The following is a 26,191-nucleotide window of genomic DNA, read 5'->3' as shown; positions in this document are numbered from 1 at the left end:
TCAATTCCAGGCAAACACTCGTATCTATACACTCCCAACAGCCAGATCAGCCTGATGACTGTTTGGGGTTTTTCACTTCCTATGCTGTACGTGTTGAACCTTCCACAGTGACTGTAAAGCAAACCAAGACGACCACCCCACTGTGCACTCGCAGGGGCACCCTGCAAAAGAAGGAGCTAAAAAAAGAAAGAAGAAAGAAGCTCAAAACTTACCCTAAAAACATGAACAAAACTCTATTCTGTCATCATCATTGTTAAACTAGGTCTATTATGCCTCTTATCGTTGGTTTTGAAGAGGTAACAGACATGTCTTGTTAATTAAAGTCACAGGGATATTTGAAAAATAAGAACAGAAGAAGTATCCAGAAATGTCTAATTTGTGTCACATCTCTTGAAACCAGAGCCCCCAGACACTTTCATGGCCAAGGTCCCAGAGACAGCCAGAAAACAAGGTCATCCTTGTTCCCCAAATTGCCACCCTCCTGCTCTAGGATTGCTCTGTGGGTCTGAACCCAGGACAGGAACCGCCATCTGTATGGTGGAGAAACGATGTTACAACATGGTCTTTCAGACATGACCAGTCCTAAGCTCTCCAGTATACGCAGGGCTCATGAGGGACCAGTTTTGTACAAATTGCACTAATAGAATTATACCATAAGATGGTTATAAAATATTTGATATGCAAAGAGCCAGTGTAAACAAGGGAGTTATCTACCCAACATACATGTTCCATTAAACAGAAAATAAATAGTAGCCAGACTCAATGGCATTCAGTTCAAGGCCAAAGAAACAGGCCACAAAGGGCAGACACTTAATAAAATTAACTGACAAAACTGACAATGTGGGCAGCCTACTTAGGAATTCTATTAGATGTTGCATCTGGGTCAATAGCCAAACGGCCTGATAAAAATGCCTTTCTATGGAGAAAGAGTTTTACATTCTGTTCATAGCTCTTCGAAGACGGAATTAACACACACGTATATTTCACCTACCCTGAATCCATACCTATTTTAAAAAAATAAAACAGTCTTTCCAAGACTACATAACTTCCGGTTGGTTTCTGGATGTTGTCTCTGTTCCTTCGCAGCTCCTCCCTTCTAATCTGTTCTACTATTCGCTTCATCTGGTTATAAGCTTTGTTCTTTTTATAAGCTTTGTGTTTTTGCTCACCAATAGAAACTTCAGCTTTCGAAGATGAGCTGCTAATTTTCTTGGAATTGTAAGATCAAGCAAGCTTCCTGGGATTGTTTTAGGTTACGTGTAAGAACTGATGATGAACAAAACATGCCCTTCTCTTTCCCCTGAGCATAGGCTGAGAGGCTGCTACTCTGTCCTCAGAGATTGTTCAGACTGCCTGGGAGTTGAGGGGAGCAGGGACCAGATGGTGAGGCACCCTGAACTCATCTCCAGCCCGCGGGTCAACACTGTGCCTTCAGAAACTATTCCTGAAGGCGATTAGGGAGGGCCTTTTCTGATGCAAAGCATCCATGCCTCGAGCTACTGCGCCCATCCTCCTAAAAATTTAAAATCTATTACTCCAAATTGGGGCAGAAGACATTTCCCGGGAGGCTGCAGCCAAAAGTTAAAACCACCTGGTTTTACCAAATCAGTCTTTACTAACCTATGACGCCTCTGAAAACATTCTAATACATCATCACCCCCATCCAACAACTCCCACCATCCTTGCCTCCAGCGCAGACGAAATAATTCCTGCGGATGGTCACATCTCTAATCTCACGCTAAACTAACTCACAGCAGAAAGAAACAAACGACCCCAGCAGGGCGCCACAGCTGCTGAAGGGCAGGTCCTCCATCGCACCCAAGAAAACCCGAGACACGTGTGCGGCCCTTTTATTCAGGCGTTTCTGGGCGCGCACTCGCCTCTCCCAGGCGCGCGCGCACACCACCCTCCCCCCCCCCCCGCCCACACATACACACACACCTGAGGACTAACTTTCCTTTTCTCGCGGAGCACCCCATCCCCTGTTATTGGCATCTGATCTTCCTAGTTCGGATCCCCGGAGCACACGCCTCCTCCAGCCTGCAAGCTACACACGTGGTGAAGCGCGTCCAAGTGGTGCCAGGAGGCAGGAGGGAAGCGCAAAGGTGGGGAAGGCCGGGGACGAGGAAGGAGGGAGCTCTGAGTCGGATCTGGGATCTCGGATCCCCGGAACAGCGTAGATGCAGGATAAACTTCTGGGATGCGGAGAGGGAAAGGCAGCGGGGAAAGAACCCAGAGAAGGTTGAAGGGCGGGGGTGGGACGGAGGATGTGGGGTAGGGGTCGCTCACCTAGGGTTTTGACAGCGATCTGTCTGGTGAGGGGCGGCGGCAGGTTAATGCACACTAAGTCCACGTCCTGATGCAGCAGCACCTCATCAATGCGGCTAGTGTAGAAGGGGACACTCATCTCCTTGGCCAGCTCCTCTGCTTCTTCCTGCGTGCGGCCCCACAGCGCCTTCACCGCGAAGCCCTCGTCTTTTAGCAGCGGGATGATGACACGGGCCGTGAGGCTGGTGCCGAACACGCCCACCCCGGGAAGCATGGCTGCTCAGAGCCGCCTGGTTCTGCTTCTACTCGGATCTCCAGTCCAACACGTGCACACACCCACCTCTAGCCAGTCCTGCACCCGGCTCCTGCAGCCAATCTAGCCGCGGTGCGCCAGCCGCCGTGCACCGGGCAAGGCGCCCGGGTGCCCAGAGCGCACTGAGCTGCAGGCGGAGCAAGCTCGGGGCGCCTCAGAACGGTGACTGCTGCAGTGTCCGCCACGCGGGGCTCGCGTCCTTCCCGGAGTCGGCGGCAGGGACCCCCCCAGGGCGCCGGAGGCTTCGAAGCCCCCTGGAGCCCCGGCTCAGGCTGCGCTCCCGCGGCAGCGCCAGTCCGCTGCGTGCGCCCCGCCAAGGCCGCTCCATGGCCGGCTCATCCCCGCGGCCGCGCCGCCGCAGCCCGGGACCGGCTCTCTCCCGCGTCGTTTGCGCAGCCGGCGAATCGCACACACAAACGTCTACACCCTGCCAGAGCACAGAACCGCTCCGCTGGGGAGTCTCCTTTCTCCCTCGCCCTCCGTTGGGAATGAAATAATCCCGTGGCCGCTAGGAGGCCGGCTAAGGATTCGGCTCGGAGAGCGCCGGACTGGGATCCCGAGCTGCAGCGCGGCAGCGGCGGCCACGAGCCGGCGCCAGCCTCCTCATTCTGCTGCCATGTTCGCTCGCCTCGCGGCTCGGGCGGCCTCGGCCCCAGGCCGGCTCAGGCTCCGGGATCCCGCGGGGACGAGGGCGGAGTTGGCGAGTTTGGCTGTCAGCGGCCGGTGTTCCTGCACCGCCCTCGCCGCAGCGCCGCGCGCCATTGGCCGCCGCTCGCCGCCCCCTCCCCCGCCGCCGCCAGCTCCGGGTGCGCGCTGCGCCCGGCCCCGGGAGCCCAGCCCAACTCCTCCCCGGCCCCGCCTCGCTCGCCTCCTGCCCCTCCGCTTCTTCCCTTTCTTTGCCCTCACCATCTCCTTCTCCTCCCTGCTTCACTCCAAACCCCTCCCCAAGCAAGCAAATACATCCATCTAGGCAGGGCGCGCCCTAATAGGTTAGTCGCCTGTCCCTTGGAAGAGAGCAGTGGGCGCCTTCGCCTGGGGTAGGTGAGGGGACCCGGCGAGGTGCGAACAGCCGGTAATAATAACCTCGGCTCCAGGAGCGTTTCCTGAGTGCTGAGCATCATACTAACGCCTTTCCAGGCATTGTCCCTTTTAGTCCTCGCAGCAACCTAAGGTTATTGGAAACCCATTTTACCAGTGATGTGAATGAGCCCCAATGAAGGCTAAGGGACTTGCGCAAGGTGACATATGTAAGCAACAGGCCCGCGATTGGAATCCAGGCCCCAGAGTCTGGGTACGGAACCGCAGACTTCTGCGGTCTCCTTCCAAGCTAGCCTGCTCCAATCGCGCGCCCCCGCTCCGGCCGCGCACGCACGGTTCAGCCGCCTTCTTCGAAGACAGTCCAGTCTTGGCGGGCTCCCATCTGCCTCCCACCTCCCCCGCCCCTAGGCCCGTGCCCGCCCCCGCGTAGACACTGTGGTGTGGACGGCCGCAGCGGGGCAGGGCTCTCCGAGGCTGCTGCGGCACGTGCGTCTCGTATCTAGGTTTCCAGACGGATATGTCGTCCTGGCCAGATGCCACGCCTGCCTCTTGCTTCGGCTCCTGTTGCCGTCGCCACTTAACCGCAGCCTTTACTTCTCCCAGCTTGCCCCCACCTCCACCCCCCTGAACCCTTCCCAGGCCCTCGAGGGGGCACCGAGGGGGACTGGCCAAGGCTGGCCCCGCACCTCTGGAGCCATGGGGACTCTGCGTCTGTCTGGTTTTCCGCCATATCCTTGGCACCTGGCACACTGCCTGCCCTGTATGTAGTAGGCGCTCAATAAACATTTGCTAAATAAATGAATGCGTATTCATCGAATGCCCGCTTCGCACCCATTTGGTGCCAGGAGAGGGGACTAAAAATTGAAAGGCACGTCTTCTAGCTGAAGGTCTCTGGAGAGGTCATGGGTCAGGTCATGTTCATCTCCTGTCTTCAGCACTGGGCTCAATGTAGCACATGGTCTGCCGCAACACGAGTGGAAAACGTGATACTTGCAAGAGTTTAAAACAACTTGTAACAACTGGCAGTGAGGCGGGGCGCGTGGAGAAAGCAGGATACCAAAAAAGCTGTGTGTGGCAATGCAGGGTGGAGGCTGACCTAGGGCATTAGAAGAAAGGCACAAAGGACACGGTGCTGGGTGGCTGGCAGCAGCCTGGGGAGGACTGAGAGACAAAGAGGGGTGTTGCCCTCAACTAACAGGCTTCTTTTGAGCAGGGGTTTTGTAAGAACCAAGGCAGGAACGCCTATCTGGGCACAGGGGCAGGCAGTGGTGTCAGACCCAAGGGACTGGATACATCACAGGCTTGTCACATGTCAGTGATGGCCAGGCTTTCAGGGAGCAGAGGATGTGCAGTAGTGGTCGGAGCACAGCCAGACCCACTGGCGTTGACTTCTGGCTCTGCCATTTACTAGCTGTGGGACCTTGAGCAAATCACTTCTCTGCGGCATAGTTTCATCTGTAAAATGGGTGGGTAATAATGGTATATACCACAAGGGGTTTTAGAGGATCGTATTCATTAATATTTACAAAGTCCTGAGAATAAGGCATGGTGCATAGTAAGTTCTATATAAATGTTAAATAAATAAATATAGAGAATGGGTCTGTTATGGATGTCATTTCTTGATGAGAGAGACCATTGTACAGTGCAGCAATATCTAGCTAATAAGACAGAATTTTGTGTTATTTTAAAGGGAACTCTACTCCTAGCTTGAGTGTGAGTAAAAAATGGAACTTCTAAGCCTGCTGTGGTGGTTCACACCTATAATCCCACTGACTGGTGAGGCCTAACCAGGAGTATCACTTAAGCCAGAGGTTCTAGACCAGCTTGGGCAACATAGCAAGACCTCATTTCCTAAAAAATTAAAAAATTAGCTGGACGTGGTGGTGTGTTGTATGTCTGTAGTCCCAGCTACTTGAGCCCGGGAGTTCAAGGCTGCAGTGGGCCTAGCCTTGATCATGCCGCTGCACTCCAGCCTGGGCAACAGAGGGAGACCTTTTCTCTAAAAAAGAAAGAAAAGAGACCTTCCATCTATATAATATCAAAGAAAATGATCACATTTTATTCTCATTAAAATTTATAAATAAACATTATTATCTCCATTTCATAGAAGGCAAAACTACATCCTGCTAGCAAGTCCAATTTAAAGGTTTAAAACAGAAGACTTCATTTCCAACCTTACTCTCAAGCCATTCCTGCCTCATCAATAAATAAAATCACCAGTTCACCAGTTGGCCAAAAGCCTTGGAGTCATCTGGTCCTCATATCCTTTATAGCCAACCATCAGCAAACCCTGTCTGCTCCACTTGCAGAATGCATCCAGAGTATGCCCACCTCTCCCTGCCATGGTTGGGGAGTCCAAGTCACCGTCATCACTATCAGGACCACTGTCCTTACTGGTCTACCTGCTTCCAGTGATGCCCCTCGTAGTCCATAGATCCCATAAAAGATAACTTGAATCATTACCCGTCATGCTTGGCACCTGCCAGTGAATACCCATCACACTTCAAATCAACTCCAAAGGCCTTAGCATGCCTGAAAGACTCTACCTGGCCTAACCCACAGTGCCTTGCATCTCATAGGCCTATTGCATACCGCCCCATACCCTGCATTCCAGCGCTCTGGCCTCTTTGCTGTGCTCTTTACAGGCTGAGTTTGTTCTTGCCCCAGGGCCTTTGCACTTGCTGTTTCATTTGCCTGACACCCCATTCCCCCCAACACACACACACATACACACACAAATCCACAGGGCTCTCTACTCACTTTGCTCAAGCCTCTGCTCAGACTGCCTAGCCTGACCATCTCATCTAAAATGACACCTCTGTCATATTTCATCCCTTTGTCCAGCTTTATTTTTCTTTATACCTCCTGTCACTGCCTCACATTATATTATATGCCTGCCTATCTGTTTATCATCCATTTGCCTTGACAGGTTACATACTCACTGAGACAAGAAGTTTGGGTGTCTCATTCACTTTTGAATCCCCAACACCTAAAATGGTACTGGCACCTGCTAGATATTCAGTACCCATTTGTTGAATGAATGCTTGCACATTCTTCTAACAATCGTGCGTTGTTATGAGTTAATATTTATAAAGTCATCAGAACCGTGCCAAGTGCCATGTGCAAGAATGGCGCATGCAATGGAGATGCACAGTGGAGTAGGACAGAGCCCCTGCCCCCAGGTTGCTTACGCCTGGTAGCCCATTGGTTGATGACATGAATTGGCCATGGCAACACAGCATGACATACCCATAAGACTAGTCTGCATGGGTTGATTTGAGAGCAGAGGAGGGTTCTGAAATCTGAATGGGAAGACTGTGAAGACATGCACTAACAGAAGTGGACTGGGCCCAGGTTTTGAAAGACTTGCTGGAGTTAGCCAGAAGAATGAGAGGAGAATAGTCTAGACAGAGGAAAGCTATGAACAGGCTAACTCAAGGTGAAAAGGTGTATGTGGAGGCCAGAACATGGTGCGGAGAATGAATAATTAGATTGGTGTTTTAGAGCCATTACTCAACTTCCAGTACGGAGGGTGTCTCGTGAGGGGCCACTAGACCCAGCCCTGCAGGGAGCCCACTGCAGTGACCCCAGAGTGAGGGAAAGAGGACTAAGAAAGGTGGCACCTATGGGAATGAAGATACCAGTGCAGAGATATCATGAGATAAAAAGGAAATGAAGTCTCCTGGGTCTGGCAGCTAATTGGACATGGGAGGAGAGTAAAAAAATGTTGGCATGATTTCTCAGCTTGAGGCTAGTGGAGAAGCTGGGCGTGCACTTGTGTCCTCACTAGTTAGGCAGGTCTTGCTTCATCCATCCTGGGCATGGGAGGATTACTCTGAGCATGCATCTATCCTGAGGTTCTGATGATACAGACCTTTGCACGCACAGTGCCTGTGCACATGGTCCCCACAGACGAGTCTTATTCTTCAAGTTCTTCATGTGAAACCCTCTTTTTTTAATTAATTAATTAACTTATTTATTTATTTATTTTGAGATGGAGTCTCCCTCTGTCGCCCAGACTGGAGTGCAGTGGTGCGATCTCAGCTCACTGCAAGCTCCGCCTCCTGGGCTCACGCCATTCTTCTGCCTCAGTCTCCCCAGTAGCTGGGACTACAGGCGCCCACCACCATGCCCGGCTAATTTTTTGTGTTTTTAGTAGAGATGGGGTTTCACTGTGTTAGCCAGGATGGTCTCGATCTCCTGACCTCATGATCTGCCCGCCTCAGCCTCCCAAAGTGCTGGGATTACAGGCGTGAGCCACCGTGCCCGGCGCATGTGAAACCCTCTTAAACTGTGGATCCTGAATCCCAACCTGTAACACAACCTGAGGTTTTGACATTTTAAAACAATTCTGAAAATAAGCCTAAAATTTTCTTTCCCTCCATCCATGATTTAGCTGCCAGCCTCTACTATTTGCATTTGTGTGAAGATTTTAGGCCCACTTGAATGTCACTGAAAATAAATGTCCAGCCTGGACAACATAAAAAGATCCTGTCTTTACAAAAACTTTTTTTCAAATTAGCCAGGAATGGTGTGCATGCCTGTAGTCCCAGCTACTTGAGAGGCTGAGGGAGGAGGATTGCATAATCCCAGGAGTTGAAAGTTGCAGGAGCTATGACTGACTGCACTCCAGCTTGGGAGACAGAGCAAGACCGTGTCTCAAATGATAATAATAGTAATAATAAAATGAAATAAAATAAATGAAATAATTTTATTCGTATCTCTAAGATGATGATAAAATGGAATTTCTTCTCATATTAATTTAATTTAATGATAATTTAAGGTATTTTTCACGTAAGAGTCATTTGTACATATTACAGACATTTTAGAAAATAAGATGAAGTCAGCCTTAATCATTCTATCCTTACACAGCCACTGTAAATAGTTTGGTTTACTTGTTTCCACAATATTGGAAATATGTTACTATTTCGATGAAATAGAAAAGTTTTGCTCTTTATTTAGATTTGTTTATTGTTCTTTATGACACAAAGTAGAAACAGGCTTTGATTCTTTTTAGTTGACTGTCCGTAAATGCCCAGTGTTCATATAAATCTTAATATCTGTGGAATGAAATACTTTTGTTTTTTGTGGAATTATAGCTTTGCCAGGTTGAAAAACTTGAATAGTTATGACTGCTGAAGATCTTTCAGCAGGTCTATAAACAGGTCTAATATTCATAGCACTGAGATATGTTCCAGAACTAGTTTTCATTCGGAGAGTTTTAAAAGCACCCATTCATCATTATATATTCAACTGTTTGTTCTTTTTGTTGTTAATAATAGGTGCCACTTACTAAGTGTTCATTATACATGATGCACTAAGCTAAGCACCTTCCTTTTTTCTGAGAGGTGGGATCTCATTATGTTGCCCAGGCTGGTCTCGAACTCCTGGGCTCAAGTGATCTTTCCGCTGCAGCCTCACAAAGTGCTGGGATTACAAGCATGAGCCAACAAGCCAGGCCCAATTTGTTTTTAAGCTAAGCACTTTGCATATATTTACATTTAGCTCTTTCAGGAAGATACAATTATCCCCATTATTACAAAAGAAACTGATAGATTTTTTAAAGTTAAATAATCTTCCTGAGATCACAAAGGCAAGCGTTTGGACTAAATCACCTAACTTCAAAATCAGAGTATGTGACCACTGAGTATGCTGCCCTTGAACTTACATTGTGGTACAATAGGGTACACAGCCCCTATTTTCCCTTGCAAGCACTTGGTCCCTGTAGGGAAGGGAAGCACACTTAATTCCCCTTCTAACACAGGTCAACAGGCTCCCTAAGCAGGGGGTTGCTAGAGCTGCCGTCCAGGTCAGGAAAAGCAACACTGTGTTTGTGGTGCTGCTCCTTGGGGACAGAGGCATGGAACAGTATCGGCCACCATAATCTCTGCCTTGGACTACCACAGTAGCCTTCTGACAGGACTCACTGTCACTCTCTTGCCTTCTGCAATCCATAGGTAATCAGAGAGCTTTCAAAAGCATCGCTCATGAAACTGACATGTTTAGAGCCCTCCCCTGCTCCCTGCGCTGCACTGACAATGCCATCTAAACCCCTCATCATGACCCAGGTGGCTCTGTCCTCTGCATTTCTAGTGCCACCCACTCTTGACCTGATGCCCCTTCTGCCTCAGTCACACTCACCTCCCCTTGGTTCCTCGTTCTTGCCTGGATCTTTCCTGTCTCAGGATACTTGGACTTTCTGTTTTCTCTTCTGGGAAGTGCTCTTCCCTCAGCCCTTCATTCTCCTGGCTGGAGAGGCCATTTGGGCTCAATTCGCATGTTGCATCCTTCCCACCCTATTGAGGTAGCCATCCTTCCCAAACCCCTGCTGTTTCTCTCCAACACCACCCTGTTTAATTCCATTCACAGCACTTACCACGGTCTGCTTTGAGTTCACTTCTTTGGCCCCAGCTGGAATGTAAGCCTACTGGGGCAAGGAATATTATTGGTTTATTTATTGCTATATCCCAGGGCCTAAAACAGTACTTGGTACCTCACTAATACATAATAAATACGTGTTGAATGAACAAATTAGCCACAAAGGCATGAAACCTTTTTTTTTTTTTTTTTTTTTTGAGACTGAGTCTGGCTCTGTCGGCCAGGCTGGAGTGCAGTGAGTGGCACGATCTTGGCTCACTGCAACCTCTGCCTCCTGGGCTCAAGCAGTTCTCCTGCCTCAGCCTCCCAAGTAGCTGGGATTACTAATTTTTGTATTTTTAATAGAGACAGGATTTTCACCATGTTGGCCAGGCTGGTCTCGAACTCCTGACCTCAGGTAATCTGCCTGCCTCGGCCTCCCAAAGTGCTGGGATTATAGGCGTGAGCTCCGCACCTGGCCATGAAAACATTTTCTAATGTCATGTAATAGCATGACAAAATACTTATAGCATGACGTTGGGTTTACAAGTCCAGTCAGTATTGTATATATAATATGATCACGACTACCTATTTTTGTCTTTGTGTTATGATAAAATATACATATGTATATGATAAAATATACAAAAGCTACCATGTTAATTACTTTAACTGTACAGTGACATTAAGTAATTCACATTTTCGTGCATACAACTATAAAATTTTAAGAATAAATAGCCTAGAAAATGAAAAGTAATACACCTTTGTCTATATTTCTGGTTTTTCCTTTTATTTTCTTACAGTCATAATAAGGAAAAGAAATCTTTTAAATGTGTAAGTGAACTAACAGTTCTGGTCAGATGCTTAAGTATCTCTTTCCTCTCCCATTCTGAGTACATGAACTTGTCAAGATCTAAAAGTGTCTAGCTAGTCACTAGTCCTCTGAAATGCCAAAAATAATAGTTGACTCAAGTAGGTTGTACTACAACACATTCCTTATCTGTGTCACCCACCAGGCCAAGAGAAGCCTAGACACTCTTTGACTTACCACCAGCCAATCCGTGGCTCTTGGAGAGTGGGAATGCCCTTACGTCAATGCATAGGAGTTTAGGCATCACAGAAGCTTCTGTGCAAAATACAGAACTTTTCTTTTTGGTGTGTGCAGGTCTCAGGGTGCTTGGCATCTTCATGCACACAACTTCTCTGGAGTAATGCTGTTCAGTGTACGTTTCTGCTGCCTCTGTCAGCCTATTAAGGTGTGTAGGGCAGATGATATAATTGCGCTATAAATAGACAGCAAGGATGGTGCCCTTTCCAGGCAGATCAATAAGCACATAGGAAAACTATTTAGCGTCCCAAATAATTAAAACGCTGCTTATACACACAGATTTAGCACACCAGAAAAATAACCTTTATAACAGTCTGGCAGAAAGTAAATACTATTTAAATTTTTAATTTCCAATTGAGAGAGGAGAATGACATGGCATCTGCAATTCAAATTAAGAGCACTATTTTATGCCCTTAGTTTCTGGTTTAAAGAGTAGATATATAAAACAATACATGCTCCATTTCAAACATCTCACCTATTTATTAATAGATGCAACATGCAGAATCCAAGATAGATCACTTGACCTAGAAGTATCTAGGCAGTAACTCCATACGTAGGCTGTGGCCTTGTAATTATAAGGTCCAAAAGAAAGCCACTCAAAAGGCTGAGAGACACTGGGTCTGTTTTTAGATAGAAGTAGCCAGGGCCAAAGTGCAGCCTAGGAGAAGGATGGCAGAGAGAACACATCACACAACTCAGCAAAAAAGGAGTAGAAGGAAACCAAAAATATTCATTTCTTCAACCAGAGATTATAGAAAAAAATATCTAACAACTGGTATGCCATGGGCACCGACCAATCAGAACAAATATCTGTATTTCTGGAGCAGAGTCCTGGAGGTTGCTTGGTAGATCAAGGCTCAACACTTTTGTTCACTAGATCACAGTAAGGCTTGGGGGATCTTGGGAAGAGGTCAAGGCAGTGGGTGGCAAAGCTGTACTCAAAGCTCAGGGCAACAGCTGAATATTTCACCAAGCAGCACAATCATACCTGGTACTTGTATACCAGCTGACCAGCAGCCCTACCTTCTTTCCACTTCTGTTCATCTACTGCCTGCTATGTTTGAGTCCTGGAGATGCTCAGTGAGAATACAGAGCTAAAAGCTCCATCCTTAAGCTGTCCCTTAAGGAACTCATGGCTTTGTGCATCAAACAAGCAAACAGATAACTGCAATATAGTGTGTGAGAAGTGCAATCACAGAGGTAAGCTACAGTTCTATGGGAGCCTCCTCTCTGTTTCTCTTTCACACACACACACACACACACACACACACACACGCACACACACACACGCACACTGCAAACCATTAGCTTTCTTGGTTTCCTAGGATATTATTCAAGTTCTGCTTCTGCAGTCCTTCTTCCCTTTCTGTTAAGACTAGATTCCTGAGGTGTAGACTCTTTCTCTTCCTCTTTTGCAAACAATAAATTTACATTATATTCAGAAACAGTAATAGATATTTAGAAAAAAAAATCTTTACTCAGCGAAGAATACACATTTTTTATAAACCCACCCAGAACATTTACACACTTGACAATTTGTTGGGCCACAAAGAAAATCACAACAAATTCCAAAGGAATGAGGTCATTAGGTCGTGTTCTTTCACCACAGGGCACCGAAAATAGAAACCAATAGCAGGAATGTATCCCCTCACCCCATAAATTTGACAATTAAAAATATTATTCTAAGCAATTTCTGGATTAGAAAATAAACCATGATGAAAATGGAAAATATTTAGAAATGAAACACAATAAAAGCACCCATATAAAAACATGTGAGGTACAGCTAAAATTGTACCCAAGTGGAAATTTGGAGCTTAAATTCATTTTTTTAGATAACAAAAGAGATTTGAAATTTAAGGAATTAAGCATTCAACTTAATGATCTAGAAGGAAACAATAATAAAGAATTTAGAAAGAAAAAACTAGAAGAGAAATAAAGATAAAAGCATAAAAAGAATCTAAAACCAAGAATATAAATATTATTAATAAACCAAAAGGTTGCTAATAAAAAGACTAATAAAGTAGATAAATTTCTGGAAAACCCAATTAGAAAAAAGAGAAAAGGCTAAAAACAATATTTGGGATAAAAATACTATAAAGAAATCTCTGCCTATAATTTTGAAAACTTTCCTGAAATGGACAACTTCATAGAAATTATAAAATTGACTCAAAAGGAAATAGAAAATCTTAATATGCCAATAACTATTAAAATAATTGAATGGCTAGTCAAATACCTCTCCTCAAGAAAGGCAGTATGTTCTGACAACTTTACAGGCAAGTTTAACCAAACTTTCAAAGAACAGACAATTTTATTTTAGGCAAGCAGTTCCAGATAATAGAACAAAAGGGAAAAGCTATGTAACTCATTTTTTGAGGTTACTATAGACATAAAAGTATGTATTTTTTAATAAAAGCAACAAAGCGGCCGGGCGCGGTGGCTCACGACTGTAATCCCAGCTCTTTGGGAGGCCGAGGCAGGCAGATCACGAAGTCAGGAGATCGACACCATCCTGGCTAACACAGTGAAACCCCATCTCTACTAAAAAATACAAAAAATTAGCCAGGTGAGGCGGCGGGCGTCTGTAGTCCCAGCTAATCGGGAGGTTGAGGCAGGAGAATGGCGTGAACCCGGGAGGTGGAGCTTGCAGCGAGCCGAGATCGCGCCACTGCACTCCAGCCTGGGCAACAGAGTGAGACTGTCTAAAAAAAAAGAAAGAAAAGAAAAAAGAAAAGAAAGGAAAAGAATAAGCCAATATCATTTATGAATATAAGGAATTCTAAATAAAAACCTTACAAATCTAATTTAGCAGTATATAAAAGTAATCATAACTCAGTGGGGTTTATCCTGTAAAAATATCCATGACTCAACATTAGAAACCTGTATTAAGTTACTTTAAAATATGAAGATATTAAAGGGAGGACAGCCATAAATTGCTGGCAATAAAATTCAACACTCACTTATTTAAAAAATAGTAAAACTTTCAGCAAACTTGGAATAGATGGAAATTTTTTTTTGAACCTGTAATAATGTCATAATAACTGATGAAACTTCAAACACATTTCTACTTAAGCCAGTGTACTCATTATCATTCCTACTACCTGATATCACACTGGAGGTTCTTCCCAACGAAAAGGGACAAGAAAAGAAAAGGCAAAAGAATCACGGAGGAAAAGATAATACGGCCATTTTTTTTTTCTTTTTTTTTTTGAAGACGGAGTTTCACTCTTGGTGCCCAGGCTGGAGTGCAGTGACATGATCTCGGCTCACTGCAACCTCTGCCTCCCAAGTACCTGGGATTACAAGCACGTGCCACCACACTCAGATAATTTTGTATTTTAAGTAGAGACGGGGTTTCTCCATGTTGCCCAGGCTGGTCTCAACTCCTGACCTCGGGTGATCCACCCACCTCGGCCTCCCAAAGCGCAGGGATTACAGGCATGAGCCACCGTGCCCAGCCGATATGGCCATTATTTCCAGATTGTCTACTTGAAACCCAAGAGAATCTTCAGGCAAACTATTAGAGGATTCAGCAAAGTTTCTGGATACGAGATCAACACAAAGAAATCAATAGCATTCCTTGATACCAATTAGAAAACATAGTAAAGAAAATATTCTCATTCACGATAGCAACAGAAATGATATTGATCCTGAGAATAAGTTAAGCAAATTACGTTCAGGGCTTTATAGGGAAAATATCAAAAGTTGCTGAAAAAGGAAAAAGAAAAGCTGAATATATGAATAAAAAGAAAGACTTAATACTCTTTCCCCAGATGAGTCATTAGTTCAATAAAGGTAATTTGGAAAAAGAAGTACAAGGATGGGAAAAAAGCTGTTTCAATTATCTATTGGTGTATAACAAACCTCCCGCAACTTAATGACTTGAAGCAACCATCATGATTCTGCAGTCTGGAACGGGCTCAGCTTCGCAGTGCTGTTGTGCTTGCAGGCGGTCACTCAAGTGGCCACATTTAGCTGGGGACCAGTCAGCTGAGTTGCTAAGATGGGGGCACTCCTCTCTTTGCCTAGGAAACCTCAGGGCCTGGGGTCTCTTCCTGTGGGTCTCTCCAGCAGAGTAGCCAGACTGCTCACATGCTAGCTCAGGACTCCAAGAATGCAAGGCCCTGCCTAAGGTTTATTTTTTATTTTTATTTATTTATTATTATTATTATTATTATTATTTTTTTTTTTTTTCTTGGAGATAGACTCTTGCTCTATCCCCCAGGCTGGAGTACAGTGGCATGATCTCGGCTCACTGCAACCTCCACCTCCTGGGTTCGAGCGATTCTCATGCCTCAGCCTCCCTAGTAGTTGGGATTACAGGTTACACCACACCCTGCCAATTTTTTTTTGTTTTTTTAGTAGACACAGAGTTTCGCCATGTTGGCCAGGCTGGTCTCAAACTCCTGACTTCCGGTGGATCTGCCCCCCTCGGACTCCCAAAGTGCTGGGATTACAGACATGAGCCACAAGGCCCGGCCCCTTGCCTAAGGTTTAGATCAGGAACTGACATAGTATTACTTCTAGTTCATCCTAAGATTAAAACAAGTCGCAAGGCCAACCTAGATTTGAGGGGAGGGGACTACACAAAGGTTTGTATACAGGAGGTGTGTTCATCATTGAATCTGCCACCAGGGGCCTATCACCCACCAAGATTTGTAAAGTTACAGTGTAGTGTTTGTGAAGTTACATTGTAGTGTTGGTGTAAGACTAGATAAGTCAGTCAGTGGATCAGCACAGAGACCCCTGAAACATGTCTGCATATGTGGAAACTTGATGCAAGAAGTGTCATTATACATCAGTAAGGAAAGGATAGACTTTTAAAAGTAGGGGTGGGATAAATGATACTTTGTACCTATGATGAATTTCAACTGCTACAATTCTTTGATACTCCTCCCTTTAAGATATGGAGTGTAATTCCCCTCCCATGGACTGTAGGCTAGACTTGGTGACTCACTTCTAATGAACAGGATAAAGTGGAAGGGACAGTGAGTGGCTCTAGAAACTGTCATAAAAGGCACTGCAGCTTCCTACTTACTCACACTTTCTCTCTGTCTTGCCTCACTCATTCTGGGGGAAGCCAGCTGCCATGTCATGAGGACTTTCAGGCAACCTCGTGGAGGAACTGAGGCCTTCCACCAACAACCATCTGAACGTTCCATCTTGGAAGTAGATCTTCCAGCATGGCCTTCAGATGTGTCTTTGTCTGCTCAGGTTGCTATTAAAAAAAAAACTACAGGCCGGGCGTGGTGGCTCACGCCTGTAATCCCAGCACTTTGGGAGGCCGAGGTGGGTGGATCACCTGAGGTCAGGAGTTCAAGATCAGCCTGGCCAACATGGCGAACCCCGTCTCTACTAAAAATACAAAAAATTAGCTGAGTGTGATGGCAGCAAACTGTAATTCCAGCTACTCAGGAGGCTAAGGCGGGAGAATCGCTTGAACCCAGGAGGCAGAGGTTGCAGTGAGCCAAGATCATGTCATTGCATTCCAGCCTGGGCAAAAAGATGGAGTGAAACTCCGTCTCAAAAACAAAACAAAACAACAACAACAATAACAACAAACTGGATGCCTTAAGCAACAGACGTTTGTTTCTCACAGTTCTGGAGACGGAGAAGTCCAAGATCAAGATGCCAGCAGATCTGGTGACTCGTGAGGACCTGTCTCTTGACTGGCTGTGTCCTCACATGGCAGAGAAAGAAAGAGCTCTTGTCTCTTTCTCTTTTCATAAGGGCACTAATCTCATCATGAGGGCTCCATTCTTATGACCTCATCTAAACCTAATCACCACCCAAAGACACCACCTCCAAACACCATCACACTGGGGATTAAGGCTTCAACACATGAATTTGGGGGGGGACACAAACATTTAGTCCACAGCAAGATGACTGCAGCCCTGCCCCACAGCTTAACTGCTGAGCCAGAACCACCCACTAAGTTGTTCCCAGATTCCTGACCCTCAGACGCTATGAGATAATAAATGTTTATGTTTCTAGGTTGCTAAATTTGAGGATTGTTTGTTATGCAGTGGTAGATAACTAATATACTGCCTTATCCCTAAAACAAAGTAAAATTGGATCACACCTTACACAAAAAACTTTAGAACTTCTTAGAAAATAAAGTAAGAGAATATCTGTGGTTGTAGAAAATGTTCCTTAAATCAGACACATATCCACATACACGTAGACACATGAAATAAAGAAAAAGACACGATGACCAAGGTTAAAAGATGAATGACAAACAAGGCGAAGATATTTGCATCCTACAGTATCCAGAACATAAAAAGAATCAATTATTAAGTAAAAGACAAGCAGCCCAATAGAAAAACAAGTAAAATAAATAGATAATCCACAGAAGAGGAAATCTAAATGACCATTAAGCCATCTGTGGTAACAAGAGCAATGCCAATTAAACCAGGGTGAGATTCTATTTCCCATCCATCAGATTGACAAAAATTAACAAATATAAAAATAGCGAGGGTTGATCAGGATGTGGGAAAATGGGAATTCTCAGACATTGCTGGTGAGAATACATATTGTTATAGCCATTATGGAAGCAATTTGGCAGTATGTAGTTAAACCTAATATGTACATACTCTGTGAACTGACAGGTCCACTTTTAGCAGTTCCAGAGATTCCATCGAGCATTTCTGGAACAATAGCACAAGAAGACCCATACAAGGTAGTTATTGCTGAATTGACTGCAGTAGGGAAATATTGGAAACAACCTAAATGTCCATTTATAAAACGAATAAATAAAATACAGTATATTCAAGGCCGAGCACAATGGCTCACGCCTGTCATCCCAGCACTTTGGGAGGCCGAGAGGGGCGGATGACTTGAAGTCAGGAGTTCAAGACCAGCCTGGCCAACATGATGAAACCCTGTCTCTACTAAAAATACAAAAAAATAGCTGGGTATGGTGGTGCATTCCTGTAATCCCAACTACTTGGAAGGCTGTGGCAGAAGAATCGCTTGAACCCAGGAGGCAGAGGTTGCAGTGAGCTGAGACCACGCCACTGTACTCCAGCCTGGGCAACAGAGCAAGACTCTGCCTCAAAAAAAGAACAACTTAAAAAAAAAGATACTATATTTAAACCAATACTGTACCAGACTAAAAGAATATACCACAGTTATATGTGTCAATATGCATTAGTCTCAGAAAAATAACATTGATTAAAATAAAAACGTGATTACTTTTACATTGATGTTAAAATCACATGCAAACAATTCTGCATTTTAATGAATTCATATGTGTGTGTGCATGTGTGTGTCTGTCTGTCTGTTTAAAGTAAATTGGAAGAACTCATAGGACTGTGTGCTAAAACTGTATGTAAATTAAACTTCAATACATGGCTTAAAAAATAGACTGGGAAGATAGCAGTGGTTAATTTTATATGTCAAATATAAAAATGACTGGACCAGAAAGTATCCAGATATTTGGCCAAACATTATTGTGGATGTTTGAATAAAAGAATAACATTTAATGAGATGAACATTTGAATCTGTAGACTGAATTCAGCAGATTGCCTTCACGCTGGTAGAGGTGGAGGTTGGCCTCATCCAGTCTCTTGAAGGCCTAACTAGAACAAAAAAGCCAGCTCTCCCCTGAGTAAAAGAGAATTTCTCCTCCCTGACTGCCTTCAAACTGGGACATTGGCTTTTTTCCTGCCTTTGGACTCAAACTGAAACATCACCTCTTTCTGGGTGTAGAGCCTGCCACCTTCAGATTGGAACTACACCATCAGTTCTCCTGGGTCTCCAGCTTGCCAACTCACGCTGAAGTTCCTGGGACTTTCCCACCTGCATAATCATGTGATATTATATATATTATATATAAAATATACATATAACATTAGTAAATTAGTATATATATATTATATATGTATATACATTATAATGCAACATATATATACTATATATACATTAGTATATTGTATATTTGCATCATACAACATCCAGAACATAAAAAGAATCCATTATTAAGTAAAAGATAAGCAGCCCAATAGAAAAACAAGTAAAATAAATAAATAGATAATCCATGGAAGAGGAAACATAAATGACCATTAAGCCATCTTTAGTAACAAGAGCAATGCCAGTCAAACCAGGGTGAGATTCTATTTCCCATCCATCAGATTGACAAAAATTAACAAATGTGAAATGTATATATACATTATATATACTAATCTGCAACATATATACATTAGTATATATAAAACCAGAGTAAAAGAATATACTACAGTTATAGATGTATATGTTAGTAGTATATATGTAGTATATATTAGTAGTAGTATATATGTAGTATATATAGTATATATGTAGTATACATTAGTATATATAATGTATAAACGTTGCACATTAGTATAGACAATTACATGTACACTATACCTTAGTATATATAATGTATATATGATATTAGTTATATTAGCTCTATTTGTTTATATTACTTCTATTAGTTCTATTTATTAGTTCTATTTGTTATATTAGTTCTATTTGTTTTTTCCCTCTGTAAAACCCTGACCAATCTCAGTGTATGTCCTCTGTACATACACTAACCACCCGGTAGCAGTTGGTTCTTCAGATAAGGAAAGGGGAATGGGAATGGCTACTTAAACTTCAATATTTCATTTCTATTATTGAAAAAGGCTGAAACAAATGTAACAAAGTGCTAATGATAATCATTTCTGGGTTGTGGATTGACAGCTGTTGTTATATCATTCTTCATACTTCGCTCTATTTTTGAAATTTCTCCAAAAAGAAATCAACTGCTTCAGAAAGTAAAGTATAATGCAGAAAGTAAAAATTACTCATGATTCCACAATTGTTGACATTTTGGCGTATATACTTCTAGACCTTTTCTTTACAAATACATAGGACATACCTGCATATATATATATATATATTCCCTCCACCTTATAAAAATAGCTGTTTTATAGCCTGCTTTTATCAATCAAGAATCTTAACAAGGCCAGGCACGGTGGCTCATGCCTGCAATCCCAACACTTTGGGAGGCCGAGATGTGAGGATTGCTTGAGCCCAGGAGTTCTAGACTAGTCTGGACAACATGGAGAAACCCTGTCTCTAAAAAATAATAATAATTTTAAAATAATAATTTTTAAAAAGTCTTAACAGACATCTTTCCACATCAATATTTTGAAACACTGAATAATGTTTTTCAGAGAATGGTTGAAAGTCTAATTTATTTAACCAATCTCTTATTTATAGCTAATTTAGTTGTTTCTAGATTTGTTTGTTGGGTTTTTCTTTAATAAATATTATTGCAATGAAAATCCTCAAATATACACATTTTTATCTTTTTATTTCCTTAATATCAGATTCTTAAAGTGAAATTGCTTAATCAAAGAATATCTACATTTTAGTCACTTTTGAAACACACTGGCAAGCTACCCTCCCTTCCAGAAAGGTTGTCCCAATTTATACTTTCCCACACCCTCGCCAACACCGAAAGCTAGACCTTTCAACACTATCTGGACCGACATCTCTGTGGCTTTTGTATTACCTTTAGGAAGCATCTAACTTCCTGGAATTCTTAATAAAAATCTCAAATCTTTAACCAATAACATAGTTTTTGTTTGTACCAACACCAACCTGAAAAATCTTTAAAATACTAATTTATATTTTTAATACACATATGTTTCAAGAATGGATGGATGTGTATTGAGTAAATGTGTATTGCATTAATTATATGTATTCTCAATGGTCCTAAGGTCCCATTTCTCCTTAGCCTAACAGAATTTCCTCTTGTTTAGGAGCCACATATTTTCATTTCAATCACTCTTGGAAGGCACTCAGAATTGCTAACCAAATTCTGGCTCTTTTTGAAATGAGGCCTGCATTTGTGGAGGTCACACGACATACAGGTGTTCACATCATCCTCTGTGTAAGTTACCTGGCCTGGCTCCTGCCAGGGCTGTACACCAGTGACCACTGAGCCCCCAGACTAAACGCAGGAGCTTGCCCCAGGGGTGGCGTTCCATGCTGTTTATTCAAGGGACTCCGGAATTAGAAGCACCAGTTTTATTTGTAATTAGTTGGCCCTTCAACTGCACAGAATCTCTTCCTTCTCTAGATAAGTTTTGCTTTCGATTTTCAACTTGTGAAGGATTCTGTCCAGACTTAGTGTCAAGCAGGTGACCTGTCTCTTCTTGCCCAGGTTGCAGAAACACAATGAGGCCACGGTTTTATTGTATAAGGGTCAGTGGAATAGTTCAGTGTAGCAGGGAAAAAACACTCACTAGAATGAAACCGGGTACAAAGTCGAATGGTAATCACAGCATCTATTTAGAATGCTCAGTAGAGATAAGAGTGTAGGACTTTTACTGGTAACATCTGAGACAGTGACTTGAAAGCCAAGCTTTGGAAATAGAAGCACAGAGTAGAGCCCTGGGATGGAAGAGTGAGACCAAAGGGACAGGCTTCTCATAAAAAAGAACGAGATGGTGTCCTCTGCCGGGACATGGATGGCGCTGAAGACCATTATCCTTAGCAAACTAGTGCAGGAACAGAATACTGAATACTGCATGTTCTCACGTATAAGTGGGAGCTAAATGAGGAGAACACATGGACACATAGAGGGGAACAACACACACTGGGACCCTTCGAAGACAAAGGGTGGGAAGAGGGAGAGGATCAAGAAAAACAACTAGTGGGTACTTGGCTTAATACCTGGGTGATGAAATAATCTGTACAACAAGCCCCCATGACACAAGCTTACCTATGTAACAAACCTGCACTTGTACCCTGAACTTAAAAGTTAGAAAAAAAAAAAGGAGAGGTTTCTAAAGGCACGGAGACCAAGTATGAGTGGGCGGCAGATGACGAGGGCTGAGAAACCCTGTGCTGTGACCTTAACCTGTTAGAACATATACATGATACATGATATATATATATTTATAACCTGGTCTTACTCTGTTGCCGAGGCTGGAGTGAGTGCCATGGCACAATCATAGCTCACTGCAGCCTCAAACTCCTGAACTCAAGCGACCCTCCCACTTCAGCCTCCCAAGTAGCAGGGACCACAGGCCCACACAACCACGTCTGGCTAAGTTTTTTTTGTTGTTGTATTTTGGAGGGGTTTTTTTCGGTTGCTTTCTCTGAACTTTTTGTAGAGACAGGGTCTTGCTATGTTGTCCAGGCTGGTCTCAAACTCCTGGCCTCAAGTAATCCTTCCATCTTTGCCTCCCAAAACCCTGGGATTACAGGCATGAGCCCTCAAGCCTGGCCAAGAATGTACTTCTTAAGTTCACACATATTCATTAGTCAAGTGTTTATTGAGAACCTAGTACGGGCTGGGCACAGTGCCCAGTGCTGGGGAGAAAAGTCCTGGTTCTTTGATCGGCTTCACGACCCAAAGTTCTGCTAAATAGTGTAACAGACATATGCCCAACTCTTCCAGTCAGGGGGTCAGCGAGAGAAGTAGACAAGAAGCAGGGAAACCCACAGCCTCTCTGCACCTGTACGTCCAGTTATCCTCAAGGCTGCTCTGGCCGCAGTTTCCTTATCTGACAAATGAGAATTGTGCTAGTGGGTGCCCAAGGTCCCGTCCAGTCCCAGTACTCCCTGCCTTGTATCCATTCATTCCATGAACAGTGAATACCTGCCAGGTACCATGCTGGACTATTTTGGAAATCCAAGCTTGTGCCATAGGGGAAAAGAGAAACTGTAAAAGTCACTGACTCAATCAATTTTTTTAAAATGTAAAAAGAAAGGCCGGGCGCGGTGGCTCACGCTTGTAATCCCAGCACTTTGGGAGGCCGAGGCGGGCGGATCACGAGGTCAGGAGATCGAGACCACGGTGAAACCCCGTCTCTACTAAAAATACAAAAAATTAGCCGGGCGTGGTGGCGGGTGCCTGTAGTCCCAGCTACTCGGAGAGGCTGAGGCAGGAGAATGGCGTGAACCCGGGAGGCGGAGCTTGCAGTGAGCCGAGATTGCGCCACTGCACTCCAGCCTGGGCGACAGAGCAAGACTCCGTCTCAAAAAAAAAAAAAAAAATGTAAAAAGAAATAAGGCTGGGCGTAGTGGCTCATGCTTGTAATCCCAGCACTTTGGGAGGCCGAGGCAGGCAGATCATCTGAGGTCAGGAGTTCAAGACCAGCCTGGCCAACATGGTGAAACCCCGTCTCTACTAAAAATACAAAAATTAGCTGGCCATGGTGGCGGATGCCTATAATCCCAGCTACTCAGGAGGCTGAAGCAGGAGAATCACTTGAACCCAGAAGGCAGAGGTTGTAGTGAGCCGAGATTGCACCACTACACTCCAGTGTGGGCAACAAGACTGAAACTCCGTCTCAGAAAAAAAAAAAAAATATATATATATATATATATATATACACAGAAATAAGTGGTCTGTAGTGGAAGTTCAGATCAGTCTAGATGTTGCTCCGGAAAGCAGAAGGCTGCCTTTGCTTTTCTTCCCTCTCACTCTCTCTAACCATCGCGTATTCTTTATAAAACCTGTGTGTGCACAGGCTTTGTGGTTAAGCAGAACAATCCCTGAAAGCTGGCTCCAAAATGCAGTAGCCACATTTTTTTTTTCCTCTGAGAACAGTGGAAGCACTTATCACTGTATCCACTACATGGAGACCTAACTACCTAAATATAGCCATGCTGGACACTATGCCAACCTCGTTAATATTCATGACCTGACCAAAGACCCAGGAGCTTTGAAGGAAAATCTGGGTGGTTGGTTTTAATCCTTCAAGAACTCAATTCACAGTTACTCTTAGCAGGAGCATGTAACTCATCAGGAAGCAAATGATATGCACAGAATATATTTTATCATCTGGAGACGTGGAAAGTTTCTATATGTCTATTTCTATACATATAATCCCATGTCAAAATTGTGTCACGATTCAAAAAACCATATTGCTCTAGAGATGAGCTGTCTGTAGTGGAATTCTTTTTAGTTTTTATTTTTTAACTAATAGAGAAGTATTTTTAATGAATTATAAGAAAACCATAGTTTATTTGTAAAGAGAGCTGTAAGGATCTTTAGCTGCTCCAATCAGGAGACCAATTGATGAGATATTTTTGTTATAACTAAACTGTTATACTGATGGTGCATTTGGGTATTGCAAATGATTAAGGTACATAACTATGTACTTTATAATGGAGGCTACCTTCTAATTAGATGAAGTAAAGAAGATGAGATGGAGGGGTTGGGAATACATACATTTTCTCAGAGTTAGATTGCTGTTCAAAAACATTAAAATTCATGAGGTTTAGCATGCATTTATTCTCTGTTTTACTTTTAAAAACTTGTTTATTAAAAAGTACACTAACCAAAAGTTATGTTAGTGAATTATCACAACGTGCTCACATCTGTGTAACCACCTTCCAGGTCAAGAAATGGAACATTATCAGCACCCAAGAAGTCCCCTTCTAGCCCCTCTATCATTATCTGTTCTACTCTCCCCAAAGGCAACCACTATTCTCACCTCTAATGACAAAGGTTTTTTTAACATCATATAATGGAATGATATAATATGTATTCTGTTTCATATGACTTCCTTTATTCAACATGATGTTTTGGAAATTTCGGTGTGCTATGCACAGCTGCATTTCATTCACTTGATTGCTGTGTAATATTCCACCGTATGACTATACCACAATTTATTCATTGATTCTACCATTCAGAGATACTTGGCTTTGGTTACAGTTGGAGGTTGTTACAAATTGTGCTGGTATGAACATTCTGGCACATGTCTTCTGGTGCATATCTCTGCATGGATTTCTGTTGGGTGGATACCCAGGAATGAAATTGCTGGGTCATAGGTTATACGAATGTTCAATTTTGAGAAATAATGCCAAATAGTTTTACAAAGTGGTTGTACAGCTTCATTTATTCTTGGCAGCCACTCTTTTTATTTCTGGCAAGGGAAAGTCGAGTGAGTAGGATTTTTAATGTCTTACAGGTTTTTTGGAACAAGTATCTTTTTACAAACACCATTTGAATGAGTAAGTTTAAAACACTATAATTAGGGGTTTTGAGATTAAATTACTTTCTAAACTACAGACTTTTTAAAAAAAGAAGTGCAAAAGTGCTTGGGGTAAAATACATTGGGGATTTCCTTGTTGCCAAAATAGCTGAAAAGGAATTCCAGATGCTAAGCTCAAATAATTCACAGCAGGGCTGGACAACCTCTGACTTTCTTGTATCATGGGGATTTCAATAAAACAAACAAAATACTGAGAGAAGCTAGACTCACACTATCAAGCAATGTCACTCACTGGAGCTTAAGTAAATAAGCAAACATTTTTAATATAACCATAATTCCCATAGTTCCACCAAGAAGTAGGACAGGTTTGAAGATTAAAAAGATAAAATAAAATAAAAAATAAACCACCACAGTATCTACGGTTGGAAGCTTCCTTCTTCCTGATATGAAACAAGCAATTGTAGTTGGAAACAGAGTGGGTAAGTTTTCCAAAGGATACTAAAATACCCACCGGGGCTGTTCCCCGCCAGAAACTTGAGTTTTCCGTGTATGGCTGTATTTCTCACCCCCGTAAAGCTTTGAATTTATTCTCTTGCTGGATCGTGAGAGAATGGGCTCACCAGCGCCCTTGCTTTACTCAACCTATTTCTTGCCAAGTTTAGTAAGGTCCCATGGTTAAGATATTAACTTTTTTGTATGTACAAGTTTAAGTATAAAGTTAAATAGCCAGTTAAGAAAATTATCCTGATACCTCACATTTTTTCTTTTTTTGAGATACCTCACATTTTAAGAGTTGTGATTAAAAGCGATAAAGTGTATTCACTCAGTGGGATACCACGTAGCAAGGAGAATGAATGAACTACAACTACTAGAAATCATACAAACAAATCTCACAGTCAGTGAAAGAAGCCAAACACAAAAGAGTGTATACTGTGTGATTTCATTTATAGGAAACTAATTTATGTCGACTCGGGTCAGAATCACATGCTAAAGGCAGGGCCGATTGGGAGGGGTTTTGAGCTCTTCTGGGGTGCTGGTCGTGTTGTTTCTTCATCTGGATATTGGTCACATGGGTGTATTTATTTTGTAATAGTTTGCCAAGGTGTGATGATTGGTGCACTTTCCTGTTATGTATATATATATATATAATGTATT

The 26,191-nt window shown here is 43.3% G+C and overlaps 1 protein-coding gene across 1 annotated transcript in view; it reads right to left on the bottom strand.

The window, feature by feature from the left end:
• Window positions 1-3,368, bottom strand: part of GFOD1 (Gfo/Idh/MocA-like oxidoreductase domain containing 1) — a 128,874-nt gene extending 125,506 nt beyond the window's left edge. Inside the window, exon 1 of the mRNA XM_055263469.2 lies at window positions 2,290-3,368. Within this exon, the coding sequence (XP_055119444.1) occupies window positions 2,290-2,542 (253 nt within the window). The 5' untranslated portion in view covers window positions 2,543-3,368. The remainder of the gene's footprint in view (window positions 1-2,289) is intronic.
• Between the last annotated feature and the right edge of the window lie 22,823 nt (window positions 3,369-26,191).

The sequence above is a fragment of the Symphalangus syndactylus genome, chromosome 23, assembly GCF_028878055.3.
Source record: "Symphalangus syndactylus isolate Jambi chromosome 23, NHGRI_mSymSyn1-v2.1_pri, whole genome shotgun sequence".
In the NCBI taxonomy this organism is placed as follows: Eukaryota; Metazoa; Chordata; class Mammalia; order Primates; family Hylobatidae; genus Symphalangus; species Symphalangus syndactylus.
This window is presented reverse-complemented; position numbering and strand designations above follow the sequence as displayed.